Raw genomic sequence first — 23,309 nt, 5'->3', positions numbered from 1 at the left:
AAGAGGGAAAGACAGACAAAACAGGATTCCTAATACACTGGCCTATCTGTTGCATCCCATAAAATTGCTGATAGGAAAAGGACAAGTCACTGAGTCATTTCAAAAGTAGAACCTAGTCAAAAGATTCAAGGAGAATTCACCAGACTTCTAAAATGAGATTATATCATAGTAATGTTTGTTTGGGGGAAAAAAAAAAAAAATCAATGGCAATGACTCAGAGGCATTTTTATAGCATTTCAGATGCCAGAGTTGCAAAAATATGACCTAAGAGTATACAAAAAAGATAATGAGTGATATATCTGAGAGGGGAAAAAAACCATTCTGACCTGACCTTTCATAAAGTAAACACCCCACCCCCCCGGGGGAAAACGTCTCATTATTTAAAAACTGTGTTAGAGTAACATATCTGTTCTGTCTACAATTGACTTCCAAGAGATGTGGAGCCACTACTAAACACATTCCCAAAAGCTGCCCCTCCAGACAGGATCTAGATTTCTGATCCCAAGGGAGTATGAAGAAGTCCGATACCCCTTTCCAAGATCCTCTTAGAAACAGTTCTGTATCCTCTACCCACCCTGCTGGCAGAACAAAACAGACAGGTTAGAAACACAGCCCACTGTGTAAAAACAAACCAACCAACCAACCATACACACACACATAAAACCTCTAAGATATAAACTGTCCTCTCTATAAGAGTTAACTAGCAGAACCTACTGAGATAATCTAGAGTGACACTATCTATTAGGGTAGCCATTAGCCACATGTGGCAATTAAAATTAATTAAAATAAAAAATCCAGTTTCTCTGTCACATTACTCAGATTTCAAGTGCTTGATAGACACATGTGGCTAGTAGCTACTCTATTATTGGGCAGTGCAGATACAGAGCATTTCCATTATTGCAGAATTTCCATTTTTCCATTTCCATTACTGAGAACTTCTGGATAGCACTGATCTAGAAGCAGAAAGCTTCTGAAAGAACAAGGCTAGGGAGGAGCACACCCTTGTTTCTCTAAAATCGGCAGTGAAGTCACAACAGATTACCAATCACAGAGACAGAAGATGGGACCAAGAACAGGAAATTGTGGTAGAGACAGCTAGTCTGAAATATTGCTCCTGGCATGAAACCACATTCACAAAATAAAGTCTGATGCAGTCACAGCACGGAAGGACACCTAAGACACCACGCAGATGGGACTGGGTAGCACATCTCTGAGGAATGCTGTCGTTGGCAACAAGGATCATAATGTTCCACGGCTCCCACTAGCCCCACAAAATGCCTGAGAAGTCCTTCAGAGAAGTCACTGCATTTAATTTCTAGTTAGATTGTGAAAAGCAAAAGGAAGGGCCCTCTCATGCACTACTAGGGTAGATGGTTTAAGTAGGATATGGTGACTAAGCAAAAATAAAGGATACAAACAGTCTTTACAATTTGACCTCCACTACATTAATATGCACCAAAACAAGACTAGCAGAAAAATACCAAAATGTTAACGACAGCAGCTATTTCTCAATAGAGAGATGATGGATGATTATAATTTTCTTTGTACTTTCCTACAATAAGCAAGTAACTCCCTTTTTGTAATTAGAAAAGTAGAAAAAAAGGATTTGGTATGATACAAAAAAATATGTTTGGAACTTGTTATTTTGTAATATAAGATTTAAAGATTCATTTAATCTTTTGAGGAATAATGTATAATGATATACAAACAGACCATATTAGACTTCAATCTTTTGGCTTCCCAGAGGTTCCTTTAGAGACTTAGAAAGATTAAAGAAAATCACTCTAGACTGAACTAAAATCTTGGTCATAGAAGAGAGACACAAATTCGGATGAGCTCTTTGGGAAGCAGCTGTCACTGTATGCACGAGTTTTCCTTCCTCACAACCACATGATCACAGTCATGAGGCATTTTTTGAGTTCCTAAAGCCTGAGATGAGCACAAAACCTCTGAAATACCAAAAGGAGAAAGAGGCAATTCTCTCCAGAAACCAAAGCCACCCTTTTTCATTAACTATCTAGCGAAAAACAACTACGTGTTCCTTATCCAACATTCACAGCTAGACTCCCAGAAAAAAGGTACTGTAACTGGACAAAGACTATCTAACAGTTGTTGACTTTAATTCCAGTATAATTAATGTGGTGTTATATTAGTTTCAGGTGTACAAGGTAGTGACTCAACAATTCTATACATTCCTCAGTATAACACTTGTTATTGTTGTTGTTTTAAAGAGGCACCAGGTGGACTCGGAGAGTGGCTACAGGCTTCCTGAGTAATCATCCTAGAGAAAGGGTATGATTAAGTCTGTTTGATAGTATTTGGCATCCAGAGTTTCTGAATGGAGATCATTAGCTGGTCTCCTCTCAACTGTGGTAAACTGAAGCCATATTCTCTGAATTCATTAAAAATTCACTACTACTCACTGGGTGCATCCTAGAAGAAAGAATTCCCTAGGGACTTACCTATCTCTGATATTAGAGGTACATGGTTATACTCTAACAAAATTCCCAGAAATTTCAAGTTCTGGGTGTTTTCTTTTTTCTTTCTGTCCATTTTGAAGATACCATTAATTCCATGTTCAGAGAGATTCTTGCACTAAGCAGACTTAATTAGCAGAAAAGGAGTCAAGAAAAAATTAAAATAATAGAATAATTGGAGGAAGACAGTAAAAAAGAGTGGGCCAAGAAAAAAATAATTACTGAAAGTTGCAGTCAAGGTAGACGCCAGCCAAAGGGAGTATTTCCTGGTGTAGCCTCAAGACTACATGTAGAAGGTGAATGAAGATAAATGAAGCAGCTCAAGAAGGTAGATTAAAAAGTCATTCTCTCAAATATTATAAGCCTGGAGAATAAGCAAGAAGCAACTAAGAATAGATCAATGAATGAAGAGAAATATGAAAAGAAGGATGATGGGGGGAATTTAAAAAACAATTGCTAGGGAGAAAAGAAATGTAGTTTCCCGACATGAGATCTAGTCAAGAGGCATATACGGTTTCAAAAGACAGAAAACAACAGATATAAAGAAGGACAAGATGCATAAGACCTTAGAACCAACTACCAACAGGAAGAGATTTGGGGCAAATATACCTGTTCTGTGAATCTGAAGTATGGTAGGGTACCTCTATTCCCAGTCCTGGTACTCAGTAAACACAGTAAACATCATTTTTAAAGGTTATAAGCATCTCAAAATAGAGATATTCAATTTGAGTAAGAAATGAACACCAAAGTTACATGCACTTTAGGAACTAAAGTGGGGAGAAGGAGTTGTTACAATAATAAAAGTTTTAGAAAGAAGCTGATTTGAAAAAAAAAAAAACTGTCAAAGAATAAAATATGGCATTTCTAGTAACAAAAGACAATCCCTACCAACAGAAAGTGGAAAGATGGGTAACTGTATAAGCAGAAGGGTTACATAAGCCTAGAAAATACTTTTTCTTTGTTAATAAAGATTAATCAATTAACACGGATTAATAAATCAATGTTTTTACAATCATCAATAAACCTTTATTTTAAAAAGTTTTTTTAAGTTTATTTATTTTGAGAGAGAGTGGGGTAGGGGCAGAGAGAGAGGGGAGAGAGAATCCCAAGCAGGCTCTGCACTGTCAGTGCAGTGGGGCTAGAGCCCATGAACTGTGAGATCATGACCTGAACCAAAACCAAGAGTTGGACACTTAACCAACTGAGCCACCCAGGCGCCCCAATAAACCATTTTTAAATAGAAATCTGATCAAGCTGAAAATCCAAAGTGAAAATTATATATATATATGCACAAGTGTGTTTGTGTGGGTATATGTGTATATATATTTAAAGCACTTATATTATGGACTTCAAAAAATACAAACAAACTGAGACTTCACAAAGAAATTTATAAAGAGGTTAGATACTTGGATAAAACTGTCTAAAATCAGATAATCGTCTGTACACTGCTGAAAAACTACAATTTCAAGTCTAAAATAAACTCTTCTATAACATACTATCAGGCGAATGTCATGTGTCACTGACCTCCTGCACTAAAAACTCCTTAGGTAGCTTGTGGCTATGGCTTCTTCCACTATCTCCTGCTGATCCTGTAGCCAGTTGACAGTGGTCTGTCACAGTGGTACCATTATTTGCTTGGGAACTCATTTCCTGCTCCAGTCCCATCTAGGCCATTTATGACAATATGTGACAATCACTTCTTAGCACATTAATAGACACCCACCCTCCAGTGCATAGTAGAGGTAGCACTTCACAAATAGTCTTTAATGAAAAGGTCAACAACTCTGTTTTTAACTCTAAAAAAAAAAAAAAAAAAAAGAAAGAAAGCTTGGCACTAACCCTTTGGCTGTCTCTGCTGTCCTGAAAGTTACAAACAAGCTCATTCATGGGTTTTCTCTCCTCTGCTTACATTTCCAGTCATGAGTAGAGACGGAAAACTTAAACTGCGATACGGTCTATCTCACTTTCTATTTTAACAACCAAAAAAGGTAAATAACTTGTTTCTATTCTCTCCACTACTTATTTAACCTACTTGATGTTTCCTCAATTCTGCAGAAGCCAGTTGTGGCTTTCTGCTTATTTTCTCAAGACTGCCCCTTGGCTTTCACTCGGTTCAGTATTTTTTGTACCATTTTTGTACATTTTTGTATCATTTTGTACCAAATCCTTTTTTTCTGGTGTTCCAATTACAAAAAGGAAAGTACACGCTCACTGTAGAGAAGTATAAAGAAAATTATAACCATCCATCATCTCTGAAATAGCTGCTATCATTAATGTTTTGCTCTTCTTTTATTAGTCTTTTCTGGCGCATACTTTAATATAGTTGAGGTTAGAGAAAATGAAGCACAAATCAGTCAGCTCTCCTGCTTGTTATACGGTTGAGGAGGTTGGAATGACCAGCTTCAAGAGGCAGCAGGTGGTGGGCAGAGCCCTAGACCCCCTGATCCAAGTTGAAGTCAACAGATGTGGGTTCACCACCCTTCCAGACACTACCTTTAGACAAGTACTATAACCTCTCTGAGCCTATCTGTAAAATGGAGTTAAAAATACCTTTAACTACTTATTTCATAGGAGGTTGGGAGATTTAAAGAAGATAATATCTGTGAAAATGCACTAAAAATAGTTAAATGCTATTTAAGAAAAAAAATCGGTTCACATTTCTATACAACGTCTGCCCCCCAAAACAAAGATAAGCACTGGCAATTGCTTCTTTTCATTACTGGAGCCAAAACAGGCATGGCAAAATTACCCACTTCTTCACAATTCTGAGCCACAGACAAAATTACAAGCATACTAAAATTAAATGGGAAAAGTACCAACAAATGACAAGAGACAAGTTAACATAAGCCTTGCTCAAAGCTATTCTGAGAATGCTTCCTTATAGTCATCTCAGGACAAATCTCTCCATAACAGGTTGGTTCTAGACTTCCTCTAGCTCCCTGAAGCTTGGAAGGGTACAGCAATGTTTTCTAGCTAAGAGTATATCTATGAAAATGGGCAAAAAGACGAGATGAAATGATACACATCTCTAGGCTTTTCCTTAAAGAGACATGGCAAGCCACAGAGGTGATGAGGTCACATAGTGGAAAGGACTCAGGGTTTAGAATATGACAGACCTGGGTTTCAGTCCTGACTCTGCCACATACTGACCGGGCAAGCCAGTTTTTCATCTTCTAAGTGAGGAAAAATACTATCTACTTCAAAGGGATACTCTGATGATTAAAAGAAAGTATGTAAAGCACCTGGCACATAAAAGGTACATAATCAATAATAGCAGGATAGGCCAAAAAACTTGCCCCCCCCCCCAAAACCTTCCAGACATCTACTCCTATCAAAACCTGAAGGCCTATCCCCTATGGCAGTGGTTCTCACCTGGGGAGACTGTGCCCCCATGGAACATTGGACAATGTCTGGAGACATTTTGGTTGTCACAACTGAGTGTTATTGGAATCTACTGGATAGAGAATCTAGTGGTATTGCTCTAGTGGAATGCTGTTGAACGTCCTACAATATGCACAACAGTCCCCACAACAGTTATCCATCCCAAAACATTAACAGTGCCAAGACTGAGAAATCCTACCTGACAGCAAGCATTCTATGGCATTCAATCTGAGTAAGCTATTTCACCTTTCTCATCCTTAGTTTTCTCATCAGCAGTACGGGAACAAACTGATCTGTGTTCCCTATACCACTGGGCAACCGGGGGATCAAATGAAATACCTGATGAAGGGTGTTACCATCACACCTTTCAGAATGTATGCAAAAGCACACACATGCTGGGCAAAGACAGAAGCACTGATGTACTGGGCCAGGGGGACTAAGAGGGTGGAACTCTTTGGGAATGCCTCACGCCAATCTTCTTCTACAAAGCTGGGCTGGAGCAGGGGAGCTTTCAAGAATAGTGAGGGGATAGGAACACTTCTCAGGGAGAGAGAGAGCATGGGAAGTGGGTAGGAACAGCACATCAAAGAGAAGCTAACAGATGTTAGGAAGTGAGACACTGACTGCGTGGTGTCTTAGACTGCCTGGGCAGCCTGACACAGCTCTGGAGGCTGAAAGTCCAAGACCAAGATTCCAGCAGGGTTTGGTTTCTGGTGAGAGCTGTCTTCCTGGCTTTCAGATGGCTACCACCTCCCTATGTCCTCACATGGGGGGGTGGTGTGTAAGAGAGAAAGTTCTCGCTCTTCCTCTTATAAGGCCACCGATCCTACAGGATTAAAGCTCTACCTTTATGACCTCACGTTACCTTAATCACCTCCTAAGGGTCCTATGTCCCATAAGGTGACATGTGGGGTTAGGGTTTCAACATGCAAGTTTGGGGTGAGGGGATGAGCACAATTCCATCCATACCACTTGGGCACACTTTAGACACAGCCAAGGCATCACTGAAGCCTCAAGAGAGTTGGACCCAGGTGTTAATTTATTGTTTTCCCATGGTCGTATACATTGGATCTTTCCTCTTCCAGCTGCCTTTTCTATGAGATATGCAACAAACTGCTCTGTCATGCAGGCACCTGCTCAGGCATCCTGTGCCTTTCTAGGGTCCAGGAAGGATCCTCCTCCTATTTGTACCTCAGTCCTCAAATATCCGAGACCCATCAGGGTACAGGTTTCCAACAATGACTAACCAGAATCACTTTAGGCATGGTTCTCAATTTCAGGATTTTTTTTAAAAAGCTCAACCACACCCTAGACCAATTCAGTCAGAATCTGGAGAATCTCTATCAAAAATCATCAGTGATATTTAAATCTCCCCAAGTAATTCCAATAAGCAGCCAAAGCTGAAGACCACTGGTCATAGAAAAGTGTGTGGTGTGTGTGTGTGTATGTCCTGTCTCCCTCCCCTTACATTCCAATTTAGTCAGTCTACAGTGGAAGCCAGCATTCCCTATTTCTAAACAATTCCCCAGTTGATTCTGATGATCAGCCAGGTTTAGGATCGATTACTACCTTCCTGAAGTTAAACTGTCTACTCCCACCTGCCTTGTAACTATTCATTTCTGTGGCTATACATAAGCTCTACAGATGCAGATTTTATTTCCTTCCTCCTTGTGGCACATTATTTTGGGGACAGCCAAAAGACAGTAAAGACGGTCAAGATTTTCTGAAAAGATGAGGGAAAGCAGCAGGAGAAACCAAATAGGGGCTAAAAAAGGTGTGCAGCCTGACGAAGGAGAGGGCAAAATCTCTAGTAAAAGATAAAAGATGGGGTGGGAGTAGGGTAGAGAGATGAGGTCATAGGAATGAAAATGGGACTGACAGGATTCAATAGCAAATTAATAAACACATGGTAAGTCAACAGCCCTAGAAGTTATAGGTGGGCCTTTGGCCAAAAAAGATAAGGGCAACAGCATCTTCTGTTGTAGCACCCCCATCCCAACTTCATCCATCTTTACTCTTACTTTTTTTTTTTTAATGTTTACTTTAAATAGAGATTGAGAGATAGAGAGAGAAAATACATGAATGAGCAAGGAGGGGCAGAAAGAGAGGGGTACAGAGGATCCGAAGGGGGCCCTGCGCTGATAACAGAGAGCCCAATGCAGGGCTTGAACTCACGAACTGTGAGATCATGACCTGGGCCAAAGCCAGACTCTTAACCAACTAAGCCACCCAGGTGCCCCCTTTACTCTTACCTTTTATCAATACTTTCCTCAGGGAAGAATGCCATGGGCTCATTCACACCTAGCTACAAGAGTATGTATGTATGTATGTATGTACGTATGTATTTTTAAATGTTTATTTGCTTTTGAAAGGTGGAGGGAGGGGCAGGGAGAGAGAGGAAGACAGAATCCAAAGCAGGTTCCAGGTTCTGAGCCGTGAGCTATCAGCACAGAGCTCAATGTGGGGCTCAAACTCACGAACCATGAGATCATGACCTGAGCCAAAGTCAGACACTTAACCGACTGAGCCACCCAGGCACTCCTACAAGAGTATTTTAATAGGGGTAATGACAATAAACCAAAAGCAGAGGATAGAAAAGGGAATTTCAGGAACACTTACTGAATGGGGACAGACAGGAGGCAGGATAATCCTTTCTTAGCTTTTTGGTAACTCCTACCATCACACCAGTCTTTATTCTCTGAATTCTGGTGACTAAACTACGCTGTTCACTGTTCTCTAACACTAACAGAAAAATGAGGTGTATTACTGACATCTATACATCCCCGATGAAAATCTCAAAGTTGACAGAAAGGTCACATAGCAGACTTGACAAACATTAGGGAAAGTCTTACAGCCTATGTACATCACCAGCCATAGATATTCACTTTTCCTTATAGAAACTGAAAGTCAAGACACTTGGATTCTAAGTCAAACCTCACTCTCATAATTTCTGCCTAACTTTGTCATATTTTTTTCCCTTAATGTCTCTATCAGTAAAACAAGACAGTCTCAAGGATAACTTGACTGAATTTGGCCCACGGAAACAAAAGTAGGAAGAAAGAAAAAAGAAGGAAAGATATCAAAAAGATGGTTAAGAAATTTATTTTTTAAAGTATTTCCTCCATCGAGAGTAAAGATGAATATGTTTTGAGTTAGTTGCTATTAAGAAAATATGGAGAATTAACTAATCACAGAAAGGACATATATATTTTAGTGAAAACAGCATGGTCTTTACCTTATCATTTAGAAGTGGTTTGATCTCTGTGAGTTGAACATCCTGAAGTTCATCCATCAGGACAGATGAGAGTAGAGGATTCTTGAGAATAAATCAGTAACTCTGAAACAGAAAGAAGTAAAGAGGCTTAATCTAGAAGCTGGAAACATAATAGTCACACTATGTTGATTCACTGCAATACTAGAGATTAGTGTCATGCACTGCTCAGGGTGCTGAAGACAACAGAAGACTAAACAGTTATGGAAGACAGACTTTAAAGTGGCCTCCATGATCTGTCTCCTGGTATTCATACCCTTGCATAACCCCCTCCCACCACTGCGTGTGGATGGGACCCATGGCCTGCTTTTAACCAAAATGGCAAGTGATGGAATGTACAAAAGTACCTGTACATGATGACATTACATAATATTTTAACATCTGTCTTGCTAAAAGACACACTTTCCTTGGCTAGCTTTGAAGAAGCAAGTTGGCATGTGTGAGAGGGCCACATGGCAAAGAACTGAGGACAGCCTCCAGCCAAAAGACCAAGAAACTAAGACACTCAGTCCAACAACCTGCACAAACTGATTGCTGTCAACAACCACATGGGACTGGAAGTGGATAGTTCCCCAATCAAACCTCAGATGAGAACCTAGCCCTGACCAACACCTTCACTGCAGGCTTGTAGAGGACCCAGTCAACTCTTGCCAGATTCCCAACCCCCAGATATTGTCAGACAATAAATGTGTTGTATGCTGTTTTAAGCCAGTAAGTTTGTGGTAATATATATATTTTAAAGTATTATTTTTTAAGATGTTTATTTTTGAGAGAGAGCGAGCGAGCATGCAGGGGAGGGGTAGAGAGAGGGGGACAGAGGATCCAAAGTGGGCTGTGTGCTGACAGTAGACAGCCTGATGCGGGCTCAAACTCATGAACTGTGAGATCATGACCTGAGTCAAAGTTGGACGCTTAACCAACTGAGCCACCCAGGTGGCCCTACGGTAATTTTTTTTTTTTTTTTTTTTTTTGCAGCAACAGATATTAGTCTTTGCTTTTCTGGAGTGTACAGTTTAGTTACTGAAGATGTGTAACTAAGAGAACAACAAGCTCAAAGCTATGCTTCAGGAAGCAACAGTATGGAGAAAGGATTAAAAGGGGAACAAAAACGGAAGGCTAATGCTATAGCCCAGGATGAAGCCTTGACTTAGGAATGGGAATGTAGGGGGAGATGAACCAAGGCAGCTCATTAGCCTTTACTTGGTGAATCATAGCAGTAGATGGAGAATAGGAGAGCCAGCTTCCAAGATGGCCTCTAAACAACTCAATGATCCTTGACTCCTGATATCTGCACTCATGTAATCTCCAAATAAATCAGGGATGGTCTGTGTAAATAATAAAATATGGCAGAGGCAACAATACATGACATCTGAAGCTATATCATACAAGGCATAGTTTCTGCTTCAAGACATTATAGTCTTCACTCATTAGTTCTAGAGGAAGCCAGATATAGTATAGTGAGGACATTCAAACAGCCTCTGGGGAGGCCCACGTAGAAAGGAACCAACTTGCCAGTACCAGCCTGCCAGCTGTGTGAGTGAGCTACCTTGCAGATGGATGTTCCAGGCCCAGTCAAGACTTCAGATGACTGCAGCCCCAGAGATAGATGACTGCAACCACATTGGAGACCCTGAACCTGAGCCATCCTACCAAGCCACCACCTGCATTCCTGACTCACAGAAACTATGAGCAATAATAATCCTGTTCGAGACTGATTTGTTTCATAGCAATAGATAACCAACAGAGAAGGAGAAGACAGGGAAACAGAGTTCTAGGAGAAGAGAGTAGATGGAGGTGGGGAGGCAGAGTAATGAGCCATAAATTCTTACTCCATAACACTGGACAGGAAGTCATGGGGAGAGGCTGCAAATACTGGATATTGTAGACAAGTTATTCCACCCAGACTTTATTATTTTATTTTTTATAATGTTTATTTATTTTTGAGAGAAAGAGACAGAGTGTGAGCAGGGAAGAGGCAGAGAGAGAGAGGAAGACATGGAATCTGAAGCAGGCTCCAGGCTCTGAGCTGTCAGCACAGAGCCCGACATGGGGCTCGAATCCATGAGCTGTGAGATGGTGACCTGAACCGAAGTTGGACGCTTAACCAACTGACCCACCCAGGTGCCCCTCCACCCAGACTTTAAAGCCCCAGGTTTCATCTCCTCTGCCTTGGCCTTGAACTTATCAGTCAGGAAAAATACTAATTCAATGAGTTGGGGATGTAGCTATTCAACAACCACTTATTGAATACCCACTGTGCACAGCATTACGGAAGATACAAAGAAGGTCCTTGCTTTCCAGTTTACTAAAGGGTAGAGACGACAGCTATCTATAAACTAACTACAAAATAATAAGTAAAAAGAAGGGCCGTAATAGTTCAAGGAACAATTGCTTCTGATTGGTGAGAATCAAAAAAGTCTTCACAAGGTAGTAGCCTATTAATCCATTTTTCTGTTTTTCTCTCCAGATATAAGATTGCATGGCTTTGACTTACTTGGCTAAGGAGAGAGTATGGGTTCTAGACTATCTTTTAGCTATTACTGACCAAATACACCAAAGTAAATCCTGCTTTTTTTTTTATTATTTAATTTATATTCAAATCAGTTATCATACAGTGCAACAATGATTTCAGGAGTAGATTCCCTAATGCCCCTCACCCATTGAGTCCATCCCCCATCCCACAACCCCTCCAGCAACCCTCTGTTCATTCTCCACATACAGGAGTCTCCTATGTTTTGTCCCCCTCCCTTTTTTTTATATTATTTTTGCTTCCCTTCCCTTATGTTCATCTGTTTTGTATCTTAAAATCCTCATATGAGTGAAGTTATATATTTGTCTTTCTTTAATTTTGCTTAGCATAACACCCTCTAGTTCCATCCACATAGCTGCAAATGGCAAGATTTCATTCTTTTTGATTGCTGAGTAATACTCCACTGTATATATATATACATCTGTATCCATTCATCCTTCAATGGACATTCGGGCTCTTTCCATACTTTGGCTATTGTTGATAGTGCTGCTATAAACATTGGGGTATGTGTGCCCCTTCAAAACAGCATAACTATATCCTTTGGATAAATAACTAGTAGTGCAACTGCTGGGTTGTAGGGTAGTTCTATTTTTAATTTTTTGAGGAATCACCAGACTGTTTTCCAGAATGGCTGCACCAGTTTGCATTCCCACCAGCAGTGCAAAAGAGATCCTCTTTCTCCGTATCCTTGCCAACATCTGTTGTTGCCTGAGTTGTTAATGTTAGCCATTCTGACAGGTGTGAGGTGGTATCTTACTGTGGTTTTGATTTGTATTTCCCTGATGATGAGTGATGTTGAGCATTTTTTCATGTGTCGGTTGGCCATCTAGAGGTCTTCTTTGGAGAAGTGTCTATTCATGTCTTTTGCCCATTTCTTCACTGGATTATTTGTTTTTTGGGTGTTGAGTTTGATAAGTTCTTTATAGATTTTGGGTACTAACCCTTTATCTGAGATGTTGTTTGCAAATATCTTCTCCCATTCTGTAGGCTGCCTTTTAGTTTTGCTGATTGTTTCCTTTGCTATGCAGATTTTTATTTTGATGAGGTCCCAATAGTTCATTTTTGCTTTGTTTCCCTTGCCTCTGGAGATGTGTTGAGTAAGAAGTTGCTGTGGCCAAGATCAAAGAGGTTTTTGCCTGCTTTCTCCTCTAGGATTTTGATGGCCTCCTGTCTTAAGTTTAGGTCTTTCATCCCTTTTGAGTTTATTTTTGTGTATGGTGTAAGAAAGTGATCCAGGTTCATTTTTCTGCATGTCGCTGTCCAGTTTCCCCAGCACCCCATTGATTATTGACTGCACCATTATTCCATGATTCTTTTCTCTTTCTAACTGAAAACATTGGCAAAATCTCTTTTCTGACCTTATGCTATTTTTGCCAACTTTTTATGCCAGATCTTCCTTTTTCTTTATATCTGTGATTCTAGTAGTGTGATCACACTTGTCACCTTTCAGCTAGATTTCTGCAACAGACTACTAAACTCTTCTCTTTAGTATATTTCCCTTCTAGTTGGTTTGATCTGTTGAATCTTTTAAAAATCCCATTTAATTTATTGAAATCCTTTTGGGAAGAAGGTAGGATGAAATTAGATGAAAGGTCTTCCTATACCATATCCTCATCTCTATTAAGGATTGCTGGGGTGCTCAGGTGGCTCAGTTGGTTAAGCCTCCAACTCTTGATTTCGGCTCAGATCATGATCTCATGGCTTGTGAGGTTGAGCCCCACATCAGACTATGTGCTGACAGCGCCAAGATGGGATTCTCTCTCTCTCTCTCTCTCTCTCTCTCTCTCTGTCTCTCTCTCTTTCTGTGCCCTTCCTGCATGCATGTGTGCTCACTCTCTCAAAATAAATAAACTTTAAAAAGGGGGGGGGGATTGTTGCTATAATTAAGCCTTTCAGTTCTTCACCACCTCAACTCAAATGTTCTTCTCTCCTCAGCTGATGAGGTCACACGTTGGATTGCCATCACTCAAAACTGATTGGCTAAAATCAAAAACAAGATCCCCAGGTGATTGTACATTGAAGTCTGAGGCACACTGTTCTAACAACAAACAAGAACAATTCTTGCTTCTGCAACTAGTTTCTAAGTAATAGCTGGAATTTCATTTCTCTTCTCTCTCCTCATTCTGTCTTCTCCTTCTCTGTAAGCTACCTACTGAGATAGCGAGGGTTCTTGTCCTGGTATGATGACTCAAACCTTCACTCTAGCTTCCAAGTCTTTGGTGTATGATGATACAAAACTTCACTCTAGCTTCCAAGTCTTTGGTGATATAGGATTACTGTAGGCTTCTACTACCTTTACTTCAAGGAGGTGTCCCTGTGGGTAGAGAGGAAGAAACTTGCCCAGGATCCTACAGTCAGTACACAAGGCCTAGACATTATGGTATAGTGGGGAAAGCAAAGGTTTTTAACATTCTTGCTCTATTACTTACATAGATGTGATATTGGAATAGTTACTTAACTTCTCTAAGCCTGAATTTTTTGTCTCTAAGAAATGGAAATATCTGCCTGAGAGGATTAAATATTTGGTGCTTAGATTATAATTCCTGGCACAGAGTAGGAATTACACTTTTCACCTTTCATACTCTATCCATTTGGTAGCAGGTTCACTGTTCATTTTGAGGATGGCTGGTGTTTTACTTGTCAGCCCTTCCTCTGCCTTCTACAACTGGGAAAGAGGGTGAACATTTTGTTATTCTACTGCAGTTTATAAAATCCCTACCAGCTTTATAAGAATATTAGTAGCCCTTATTACCAGGATGAAACCTGGCAGCCCTATCATTTATGCAGATGAGGGAACTGCAGGCCTCAAATTCCTGGGAGGGAGCCAGCGTGTGTAGCCGAGACCAGAGATGGAGTTTTCCACCATGTGATCTTAGTTTTCTTATAGGTATTATAGAATTGCTCATTGGCAAGGGCTTGGGATAGTAAGAACCAAGGAAAAATTGAGTCTCTGGAGGAATGCATTAAGTGCCCTATAATGTGGAAAGTGAACATCTGCTGTCTTGATGCCAATTCCTAAGTCGCTCTAGAACAGTTTACTGTCCTGTGTTATCTGCATTGGGCCCAGTTGATAGGGACAGGCTTCTCATTCAATTTGTGCCCTTAAGTGTTTCTCTTGGCACAAACATTGCATTTTTCTTCATCTTTAAAATATGCATGGGAACACTAGGTGAATGCCAGTCACTTTGGAACTGAGGGCACCTCTGGCTTTCCTCTGGCCCTGGAGCTCCTTGACAGATCCCCCCACAGAGAGTCACATTTGAATAAGTAACATCTTGAAGGGTCCTGCTTTCAAGTGAGTGAATTAAAGTAGGGAATAAGGAGAGCCTGTGTGGCTCAGTTGGTTAAGCATTCAACTCCTGATTTTGGCTCAGATTATGAGATTGGGCTCTTCCTCTCCCTCTACCCCTCCCCTGCTTGCTCGCTGTCACATGTTCTCTCTCTCAAAATAAATAAATAAATAAATAAATAAATAAATAAATAAATAAATAAATAAGATAAAGTAGGGAATAAAGTGGGTAGGTTGGAAAAATTTCAGAAAATCACCACTTTACATGGACAAAAAGAACAAGTGGAAACACACTAAAATGTTAACAGTGGTCGTCTTTAGATGCAAGGACTGTGAGTAAAATACCTTTTCATTGTTCTGTGGTTCCACATTTTCCAAAGTGAGCAATACTGCTTTAAAAAGGAAAAACTTCAAAATTGTCATTATAAATTACTGATAAACAGTGACATCCAGATAAAAAGTAGCCACAGTTTATAGTGTGATTAATAAGCACACAAGTATAGGTCTCAGTTAACTGAGTCATAGTGGTACTGTAAAAGAGAATTGCAGATGCTGGCTGAGATTCGTGATGAAAGATTCAAACCACCTTATCTCCTCATGAAATGTATGCGATATTAAAACAAAGGAAAATAAAAATTCAGCTTCTGGGCATTCAGTAGCTCAATCAAGTTTACAGGGTGCCTGGGATCTGAGAAAAGAACCATTTTTTTCTTTTGGAGGCTAAATATCAGGCTTGTGCTCTGCAAGTGGCATAGATGTTTGGGATGCTCGTGATTGGCATGTGGGGTTCATAGTTTGAGGAGAGTTCCTGACTGGCATCCTCTGGGTCCCTTAGAAGGAATGATAAAAGGGCTTTTGTTAGTCTGTCCTAATGTAGTCACAGTTAGAAGCAGGATTTATTGCAATACCTATCAAAATAACACCAGCATTCTACAGAGCTAGAACAAACAATATTAAAATTTGTGTGGAACCAGAAAAGACCCCGAATAATCAAAGCATCTTGAAAAAGAAAACCAAAGCTGGAGGCATCACAATTCCAGACTTCAAACTGTATTAAAAAGCTGTAATCATCAAGACAGTACGGTACTAGCACAAAAACAGACACATAAATCAATGGAATAGAATAGAGAACCCAGAATGGAACTACAAACTTATGGCCAATTGATCTGTGACAAAGCAGGAAAGAATATCCAATGGAAAAAAGACAGTCTCTCCAGCAAATGGTGTTGGGAAAACTGGACAGCAACATGCAAAAGAATGAACCTGGACCACTTTCTTACACCATACACAAAAATAAACTCAAAATGGATGAAAGACTTAAACGTAAGACAAGAAGCCATCAAAATCCTAGAGGAGAAAAAAAAGGCAACAACCTCTTTGACCTTGGCCAAAGCAACGTCTTGACATGTCTCTAGATGCAAGGGAAACAAAACAGTCAATAATAATGCAATGGGGGAGCTGAGAAGCAATCAGAGAAACTGATGACAAAAATCAGTGTAGAGTCAGAGTTAAAATATGGGCCTCTAAGAGACCTGAGTATAGGCAGGAGTGAGTTAATGAGGAAAATCTGCAGGTGCGTATCAAACCAGAGACTAGGAGGAGCTGCAAGCCTTTTCTGAAAGACAAGTTAGTGATAGAAAAGCAGAACCAGTGAGAGACAAAGAAAAAAAATGTCAGAGACATAAGAAGAAAAGCAAAATTATGCTATCAAAGAAGTTAAGGGGAGAAGGGAGGTTTACATGTAAGGAGGAAAATTCCAACGCCAAGGAGGGAAGGATGTGGATTGAGAAAGGGCCATTATCTTTTGTTGTTTTTTTTTTTTTTAATGTTTATTTATTTTTGAGACAGAGAGAGACAGAGCATGAACGGGGGAGGGTCAGAGAGAGGGAGACACAGAATCGGAAACCGGCTCCAGGCTCTGAGCTGTCAGCACAGAGCCCGACGCGGGGCTCGAACTCACGGACCGCGAGATCATGACCTGAGCCGAAGTCGGCCGCCCAACCGACTGAGCCACCCAGGCGCCCCAGGGCCATTATCTTTTGACAGTGAAAATCTAAGAAAAATAAGGTTCAGTTCTCCATGCTAAAAAATTAGCCCATGACTATGTATATCACTTCGTAGAATTACAGAAACTGACATTTCTGAAGTGCAAGCAAAAATGTTCCTAGGATGACCAAAAGAGACCTCAGTGTTCTCTGACACTCAGAGACAGCACTGAGAGGGTCTTTAAAGATCAAGACTATGGACTTGGGACACCTGGGTGGTTCAGTTGCTTAAGCGTCCAACTCTTGATTTCGGCTCAGGTCATGATCTCACGGTTCATGGGATTGAGCCCCATGTCGGGCTCTGGGCTGACAGTATGCAGCCTGTTTGGGATTCTCTCTCCCCCCCCGCCCCGCCCCTCTCCCACTCGCACTCTCTCAAAATAAATATTTAATATTTTATTTTATTTTTTTCAACGTTTATTTATTTTTGGGATAGAGAGAGACAGAGCATGAACGGGCGAGGGGCAGAGAGAGAGAGAGGGAGACACAGAATCGGAAACAGGCTCCAGGCTCTGAGCCATCAGCCCAGAGCCCGACGCGGGGCTCGAACTCACGGACCGCGAGATCGTGACCTGGCTGAAGTCGGACGCTTAACCGACTGCGCCACCCAGGCGGCCCTCAAAATAAATATTTAAATAAACATTAAAAAAAAAAGGCTACAGACTTAATTTTTGCATCAAAACTCTGAAATAGAGAACAGAAAAAAGTGAAGGGCTCTGGGTGAAGTGGTGATGAGACCGTGAGGGCTCTGCAGAACACAGGCTAATGTCCAACAATACAGTGCAAACTGTTCACTCAGAAAAAAATGAATGCTCATATTCTTCGAGTTTTGGAAAGAGCCCATAAATACATCAAATGTGGACTTTGGACCCAGGTAGGGCCCTACTTAGCTGAGTGGCATTGGGTAAAGCATTTTCCCCTTCCAGGTCTCAGTTTCCTCATCAGTTAAGAGAAGAGATTGGGCAGGATGATCTTATTGGCTCCTGACAGGGCTGACATTCTGTGACCCAGAATCTCCCTTAATGTACTACTTTACATTATTTCCCCATCCTTCAATTCTACAGTTCTTACCACAATCCAAAGGGAAGGATCCCCCAGGTATCAACCTGATGAGGTTCAACAACTAGCTGAGGGTCACTCAGCAAATCAGCAGAAAGATGCACCTGGCCTGATCCCAGGGGCATGAGACTCTCAGGCTTTTATCTCACCCTGTACTGTGTCCATCGGGTCAGAGAAAACTCACTAAGATTTCTAGTGCTTAAAAACATTGCTTTCTTGGGGCGCCTGGGTGGCTCAGGTGCTTAAGCGTCCCACTCTTGGTTTGGGCTCAGGTCCCGATATCACAGTTTGTGAGTTTGAGCCCCAAGTCGGGCTCTGCACTGACAGCTTGGAGCCTGCTTGGGATTCTCTCTCTTCCCCTGCCTCTCTCTGCCTCTCCCTTGCTCATGTGCACATGTGCTCTCTCTCTCAAAATAAACAAACTTAAAGACAATAAGAGACTACACATAGTATTGGCTTTCTAAACTACAAACTGTCTTGTTTTGTAGCTTTCCCTCGTGACCAAGGTAATTTGGCCTTCATCAGGCTTTGCCAGGATGTACTGACATCAGGCCACTAGTCTGTATTCTAAAGGCAGAGTCAATCACTTTGGTTTTGGCAAGACTGCAGACAGGCAACCAAAACAGAATGAAGGCAACAAAGGAGCCTTACTGAGGAGAATGAGCTGGAAGGGGTCAGCTGGAGCTGGTGCTGAAGTAGTGGTGGCTGAAAAGCTGCAGGCAGTGAGAAGGTAGACAGCGGTGCTTCCACAGCAAGCTGACTCACATTCTCTCTTTTTACACATAAACCACTGCCTGAATGAGTAACTATTATAGAACTTTACAAAGCACCTTCACATCTAATATCTTGCTGGATTATCATGACTGCACCATGAAGTAGAACACGGGAGCACTGGCATCATCTCTATTACATAGATGAGGAAACTGAGGCTGATGGAGGTGAAATGGACTGACCAAAATAACACAACTACTAAATGCAACAGCTGGAACTGAACCCCAATTGTCTTCTAATCCCAAATGCTCATTCTATGCCCTGTATTGCACTTCCTCCCAGGTTATTACGAATGAAAAGACCTGGTGGGTAAAAAAGACAAATTCTGCAGACTGCCTCATGGAATCCACCCCATGCTGAAGACCTCTTTTTATCTCTCATCCTAAATTACACTGAGCTGTTAGGATCAGGCCACAAGCTCTACGACTAAACTCTATGAAGTTAACAAGAAAGCACAGTTTTGGGGCTGAGTTCACCTTCCCCATTAGTTCAACTGAGCATGGGAGATTAAGACTATGAACAGATCACTACAGTTCAAAGCAGTATAAACATGAGCCTGTGAAGTGGACAAACGCTAAGGCAGTTTCTCAATCTCAGCACCACTAACATTTTGAACCATCCTGCACATTGTAGAATGTTTACCAGCATTTCTGGCCTCTACCCACTAGATGCCAGTAGTACCCTCCTCAAATCACTGTGATAACCAAAAATGTCTCCAGATATTGCCAAATGTCTCCTGGGGAACAAAATCGCCCCAAGTTGAGAACCACTGCTCCAAAGGTGGTGGAGCTTTAGGGCAAAGATGCAGGTTGTGGGTGCTGAGAAAAAGTTTCATGGAAGAAGTAACATCTGAACTGGACCTTGAAGAATAGATAAAATTCCTGTAGGTTATGATGAGAGAAGAATAAAAAAATTGCAGAAAGGGAGGAGAACTCAAAAGTAAGAAGACGAGAAAGCACAGGTCTGCTGCAAAATGTTCTAGTTTGGCAAGAACAGTAGTTTCCTATTACTAATAGGAGATAAAGCTAAAAATGTCCATTGGAGTCAAGTCATAAACAGATATGCATCAACTGATAGTTGTCAGATACACATGCATAATGAGATAGCCAACAAGATACCCACAGATGTTTTAATAACATAAAAATCACACCAGTGGTATTTCCATGTGTCTCATCCCTGCAAAAGGATAGAATAGTGCTTGAGTATCATGTCTTACCTTGCAGCTAGTGTTCACTGCATTTAGAGCTAAATGAAGCTTGGAAACCAGTGCAGAGGTGGGACAAATACATAAGGACTACAGTGATCCCAAAGGAAATAACGATGATGGGCACTGAATGGATAGGTTTTGGATAGCTGAAAGGGAGAAGACATTCCATGTGAGCACATCAGGTTGGGAAAGAAAGGTGAACAACATATCCAGAAGACACCAAGAACCAGGTAGCCAGAAAGAAGACAAGGCTGGTCAGAACACATAAATCAGACTTTACTATGTGGACAGTAAAGGTTCCTAAAGAGCAGAATGACACAGCTGTTTAAAACATGGTCATCCTGGGGCGCCTGGGTGGCTCAGTCAGTTAAGCAGCTGACTCTTCATTTAGGCTCAGGTCATGATCTCACCGTTCGTGAGTTCAAGCCCTGAGTCTGGCTCTGTGCTGTCAGCACAGAGCCTGCTTGGGATTCTCTCTCCCTCTCTCTCTGCCCCTCCCCCACTTGTAGGTGCTCTCTCTCTCTCTCTCAAAATAAACATACATTAAAAAAAAAAAAAAAAAGTGGCCATCTTGTCCAGTAGTTCCCTTAGTTACCTATTAGAAAGACCTGGGAGCTTTGAAAAATATCAATACCCAGGCCCCAACCTTAAAGATACAATTTAATTGGGTGAGGGTAAGGCCCAGGTATTGTTTTTAAAGTTCCACTGGTGGCTACATGCAACTAGGACTGAGAACCACTGGTCTACAGTTATGCCTTCATTCTCAAATGAGAAAAGAGGCCTAGAAATTTACATGACTTGCCTAAATTCACACGACCAGCTGGGTGTGGGACTAGGACTGGCACCTGGATTCCTATTCCAAGCTCTGAAAGATATCGCAGAGGACTGGGCTAAATTCCATACTTCAGTCTATAAGAAGCACAATTATCTGATGACTTGGCTCCTATGTTTTGTCAAGGTTAAAGCCCGAATTAATCTAATGGTAAAACTATTGACTTAAGCATCCCCTTTAGTGTCTACAGTAATGGATGTTGGTTTCGTTGCTGTCTCCTGGGGGCCCTTAGGAAAGGAAAGGGTCTCAGGAGACTCTCCAGAAAACCAGAAAAACAAGCCAAACCACTCAGCTCCAGGGAAGAAACAATGACTTTTTAAAACGTAGCTCACTGAGCTTTTTACTACATAAAGGAAAGTCTAGGTTACTCTCCACCAGAAGAAATACCCTCAGAGATGCTATCCCATAAGGAAAGGGAGTGGAGGGGGGGGAGTGATCAAAGGCAGCTGCAAAAGCATGTGCAAAAGCATGCTCATTCTAGCAGAAACAACCCTGCTGGTCCTCAGCCCTGGCCAAGGGCCATCTACACACCTTGCTTTTTTTCTGAAAGGAAAAGAGCAGCACCCCAACAGGTCCGCCTTCCTGTTGTGTCCCTCCTAGATTCTGGAATGGCAGCAGGTGGTAAACAGGAGGTCTGCAGAGACTGCCAAGCTGGGAATCTGAGCCGGTGCTGTATAATCAATCTATTCATTCCATGGTACTGGTAAAGGTAACTACTAGAACAGAGCAAACGCCATGTCTAGGGGCCTTCTTGTTAATTCCAGACACCCAGCTGAAGCTCTCACATAGGGGTCATACTAAAGTAACTCTAGAAGCAGAAGCACTACCCTCTGTCTTCCACTCTTGAAGGATGCAACTCAGGACACCAGGAAAACTACTGCTGGCAAGGCTCTAGTACACGCTTTTGGGATGGGATCTGGATTCCCATCAGTTCTAAGACAGAATCCCTGAAAACAATTTGTTCTTTAAAACAGCCTGAGTAGAGATAAAGAACAAACAAGAACCTAAGATGTGGCACAAGATGCAATACTCAATACTCATACTAACTTAATACACTAAACCAGATACCATGATAAGCACCTTGTTCATTCATTGTTTCATTTTATTTCCCGCCCCATTTATAAGATAGGTACTATAATCTTCCCCCACTTTGCAGATGAAGAAACTGAGGCTTGGAGAGGTTCTGTGATATGCCAAAGGCCACACAGCTAGCAAGTGGCAGAGTATGAACCTGGCAAAATAAGGATTTGAAACTAAAAATCCTGCATCTAGAGCTTGGGTAGGCCTCTAAAAGGCAACTTTTTCCACTTGACGCCATCTGATCATTAATTCTTTGCTTATTTTTTCAGGTTTGGCTATTGGAGTTTACCAGGATCTTAGCGACCAAAGAATTCTGAAAACTAAAAAGCACCATACAAAGTTTAGGTACTATTATTATTATTATTATTATTATTATTATTAAATTAATAGAAGAGCACTGCACCCTGGACTGTATCTGAAAAGCAATCTATCCTTTGGACTGTCTAGTCACCCAGAGTTCTATTTTAGTCAACACCCTGGTTAAAACTACATCCCAACAAGGGCACCTGGATGGCTCAGTCAGTTGAGCATCTCACTTAGGCTCAGGACTGGCAGTTTGTGAGTTAGAGCCCCGCATCAGGCTCTCTGCTGTAGGCACAGAGCCCACTTTAGATCCTTGATCTCCCTCTCTCTGCCAGCACTCCCACCCCGACTCACACAAGGGCTCTCTCTCAAAAATAAACATTAAAAAACAAAACAATGCCCCAAACAATGACACAAAAGATATTCTTCATCTTCATAAGGTAAAGAATAGCAAGAGGGGCTTTGTCCTTAGAGCTTTCTCAACTGCAGACATAAAGACACAAGAGCCGGGGCACCTGGGTGGCTCAGTCAGTTGACCGTCCGACTTCGGCTCAGGTCATGATCTCACAGTTTGTGGGTTCGAGCCCCGCATCAGGCTCTGTGCTGACCGCTTGCTCAGAGCCTGGAGCCTGCTTCAGATTCTGTGTCTCCTTCTCTCTCTGCTCCTCCCCGGTTCACACTTTGTCTCACTCTGTTTCTCAAAAATAAATAAATGTTAAAAAAATAAATAAACAAAGACACAAGAGCCTGACTTCCCCTTGTCTCTATCTGCCAAGTATTATGGTTTCACATAAAATGGCTTCAGAGCTAAAATCTCACAATTTAGGGGGCGCCTGGGTGGCGCAGTCGGTTAAGCGTCCGACTTCAGCCAGGTCACGATCTCGCGGTCCGTGAGTTCGAGCCCCGCGTCGGGCTCTGGGCTGATGGCTTAGAGCCTGGAGCCTGTTTCCGATTCTGTGTCTCCCTCTCTCTCTGCCCCTCCCCCGTTCATGCTCTGTCTCTCTCTGTCCCAAAAATAAATAAATGTTGAAAAAAAAAAAAAACTCACAATTTAGTTTTTTTTT

The 23,309-nt window shown here is 41.5% G+C and overlaps 1 protein-coding gene across 4 annotated transcripts in view; it reads right to left on the bottom strand.

Moving 5' to 3' along the window:
- NDRG3 (NDRG family member 3) overlaps positions 1-23,309 on the bottom strand; it is a 70,448-nt gene that overhangs the window by 42,462 nt on the left and 4,677 nt on the right. For all 4 annotated transcript variants that reach the window (XM_019826549.3, XM_019826551.3, XM_011280881.4 and 1 more), the window contains exon 2: positions 9,094-9,195. In XM_019826549.3, the coding sequence (XP_019682108.1) occupies positions 9,094-9,150 (57 nt within the window). In that variant the 5' untranslated portion in view covers positions 9,151-9,195. The remainder of the gene's footprint in view (positions 1-9,093; positions 9,196-23,309) is intronic.

This window comes from Felis catus, chromosome A3 (genome assembly GCF_018350175.1).
Source record: "Felis catus isolate Fca126 chromosome A3, F.catus_Fca126_mat1.0, whole genome shotgun sequence".
In the NCBI taxonomy this organism is placed as follows: Eukaryota; Metazoa; Chordata; class Mammalia; order Carnivora; family Felidae; genus Felis; species Felis catus.
This window is presented reverse-complemented; position numbering and strand designations above follow the sequence as displayed.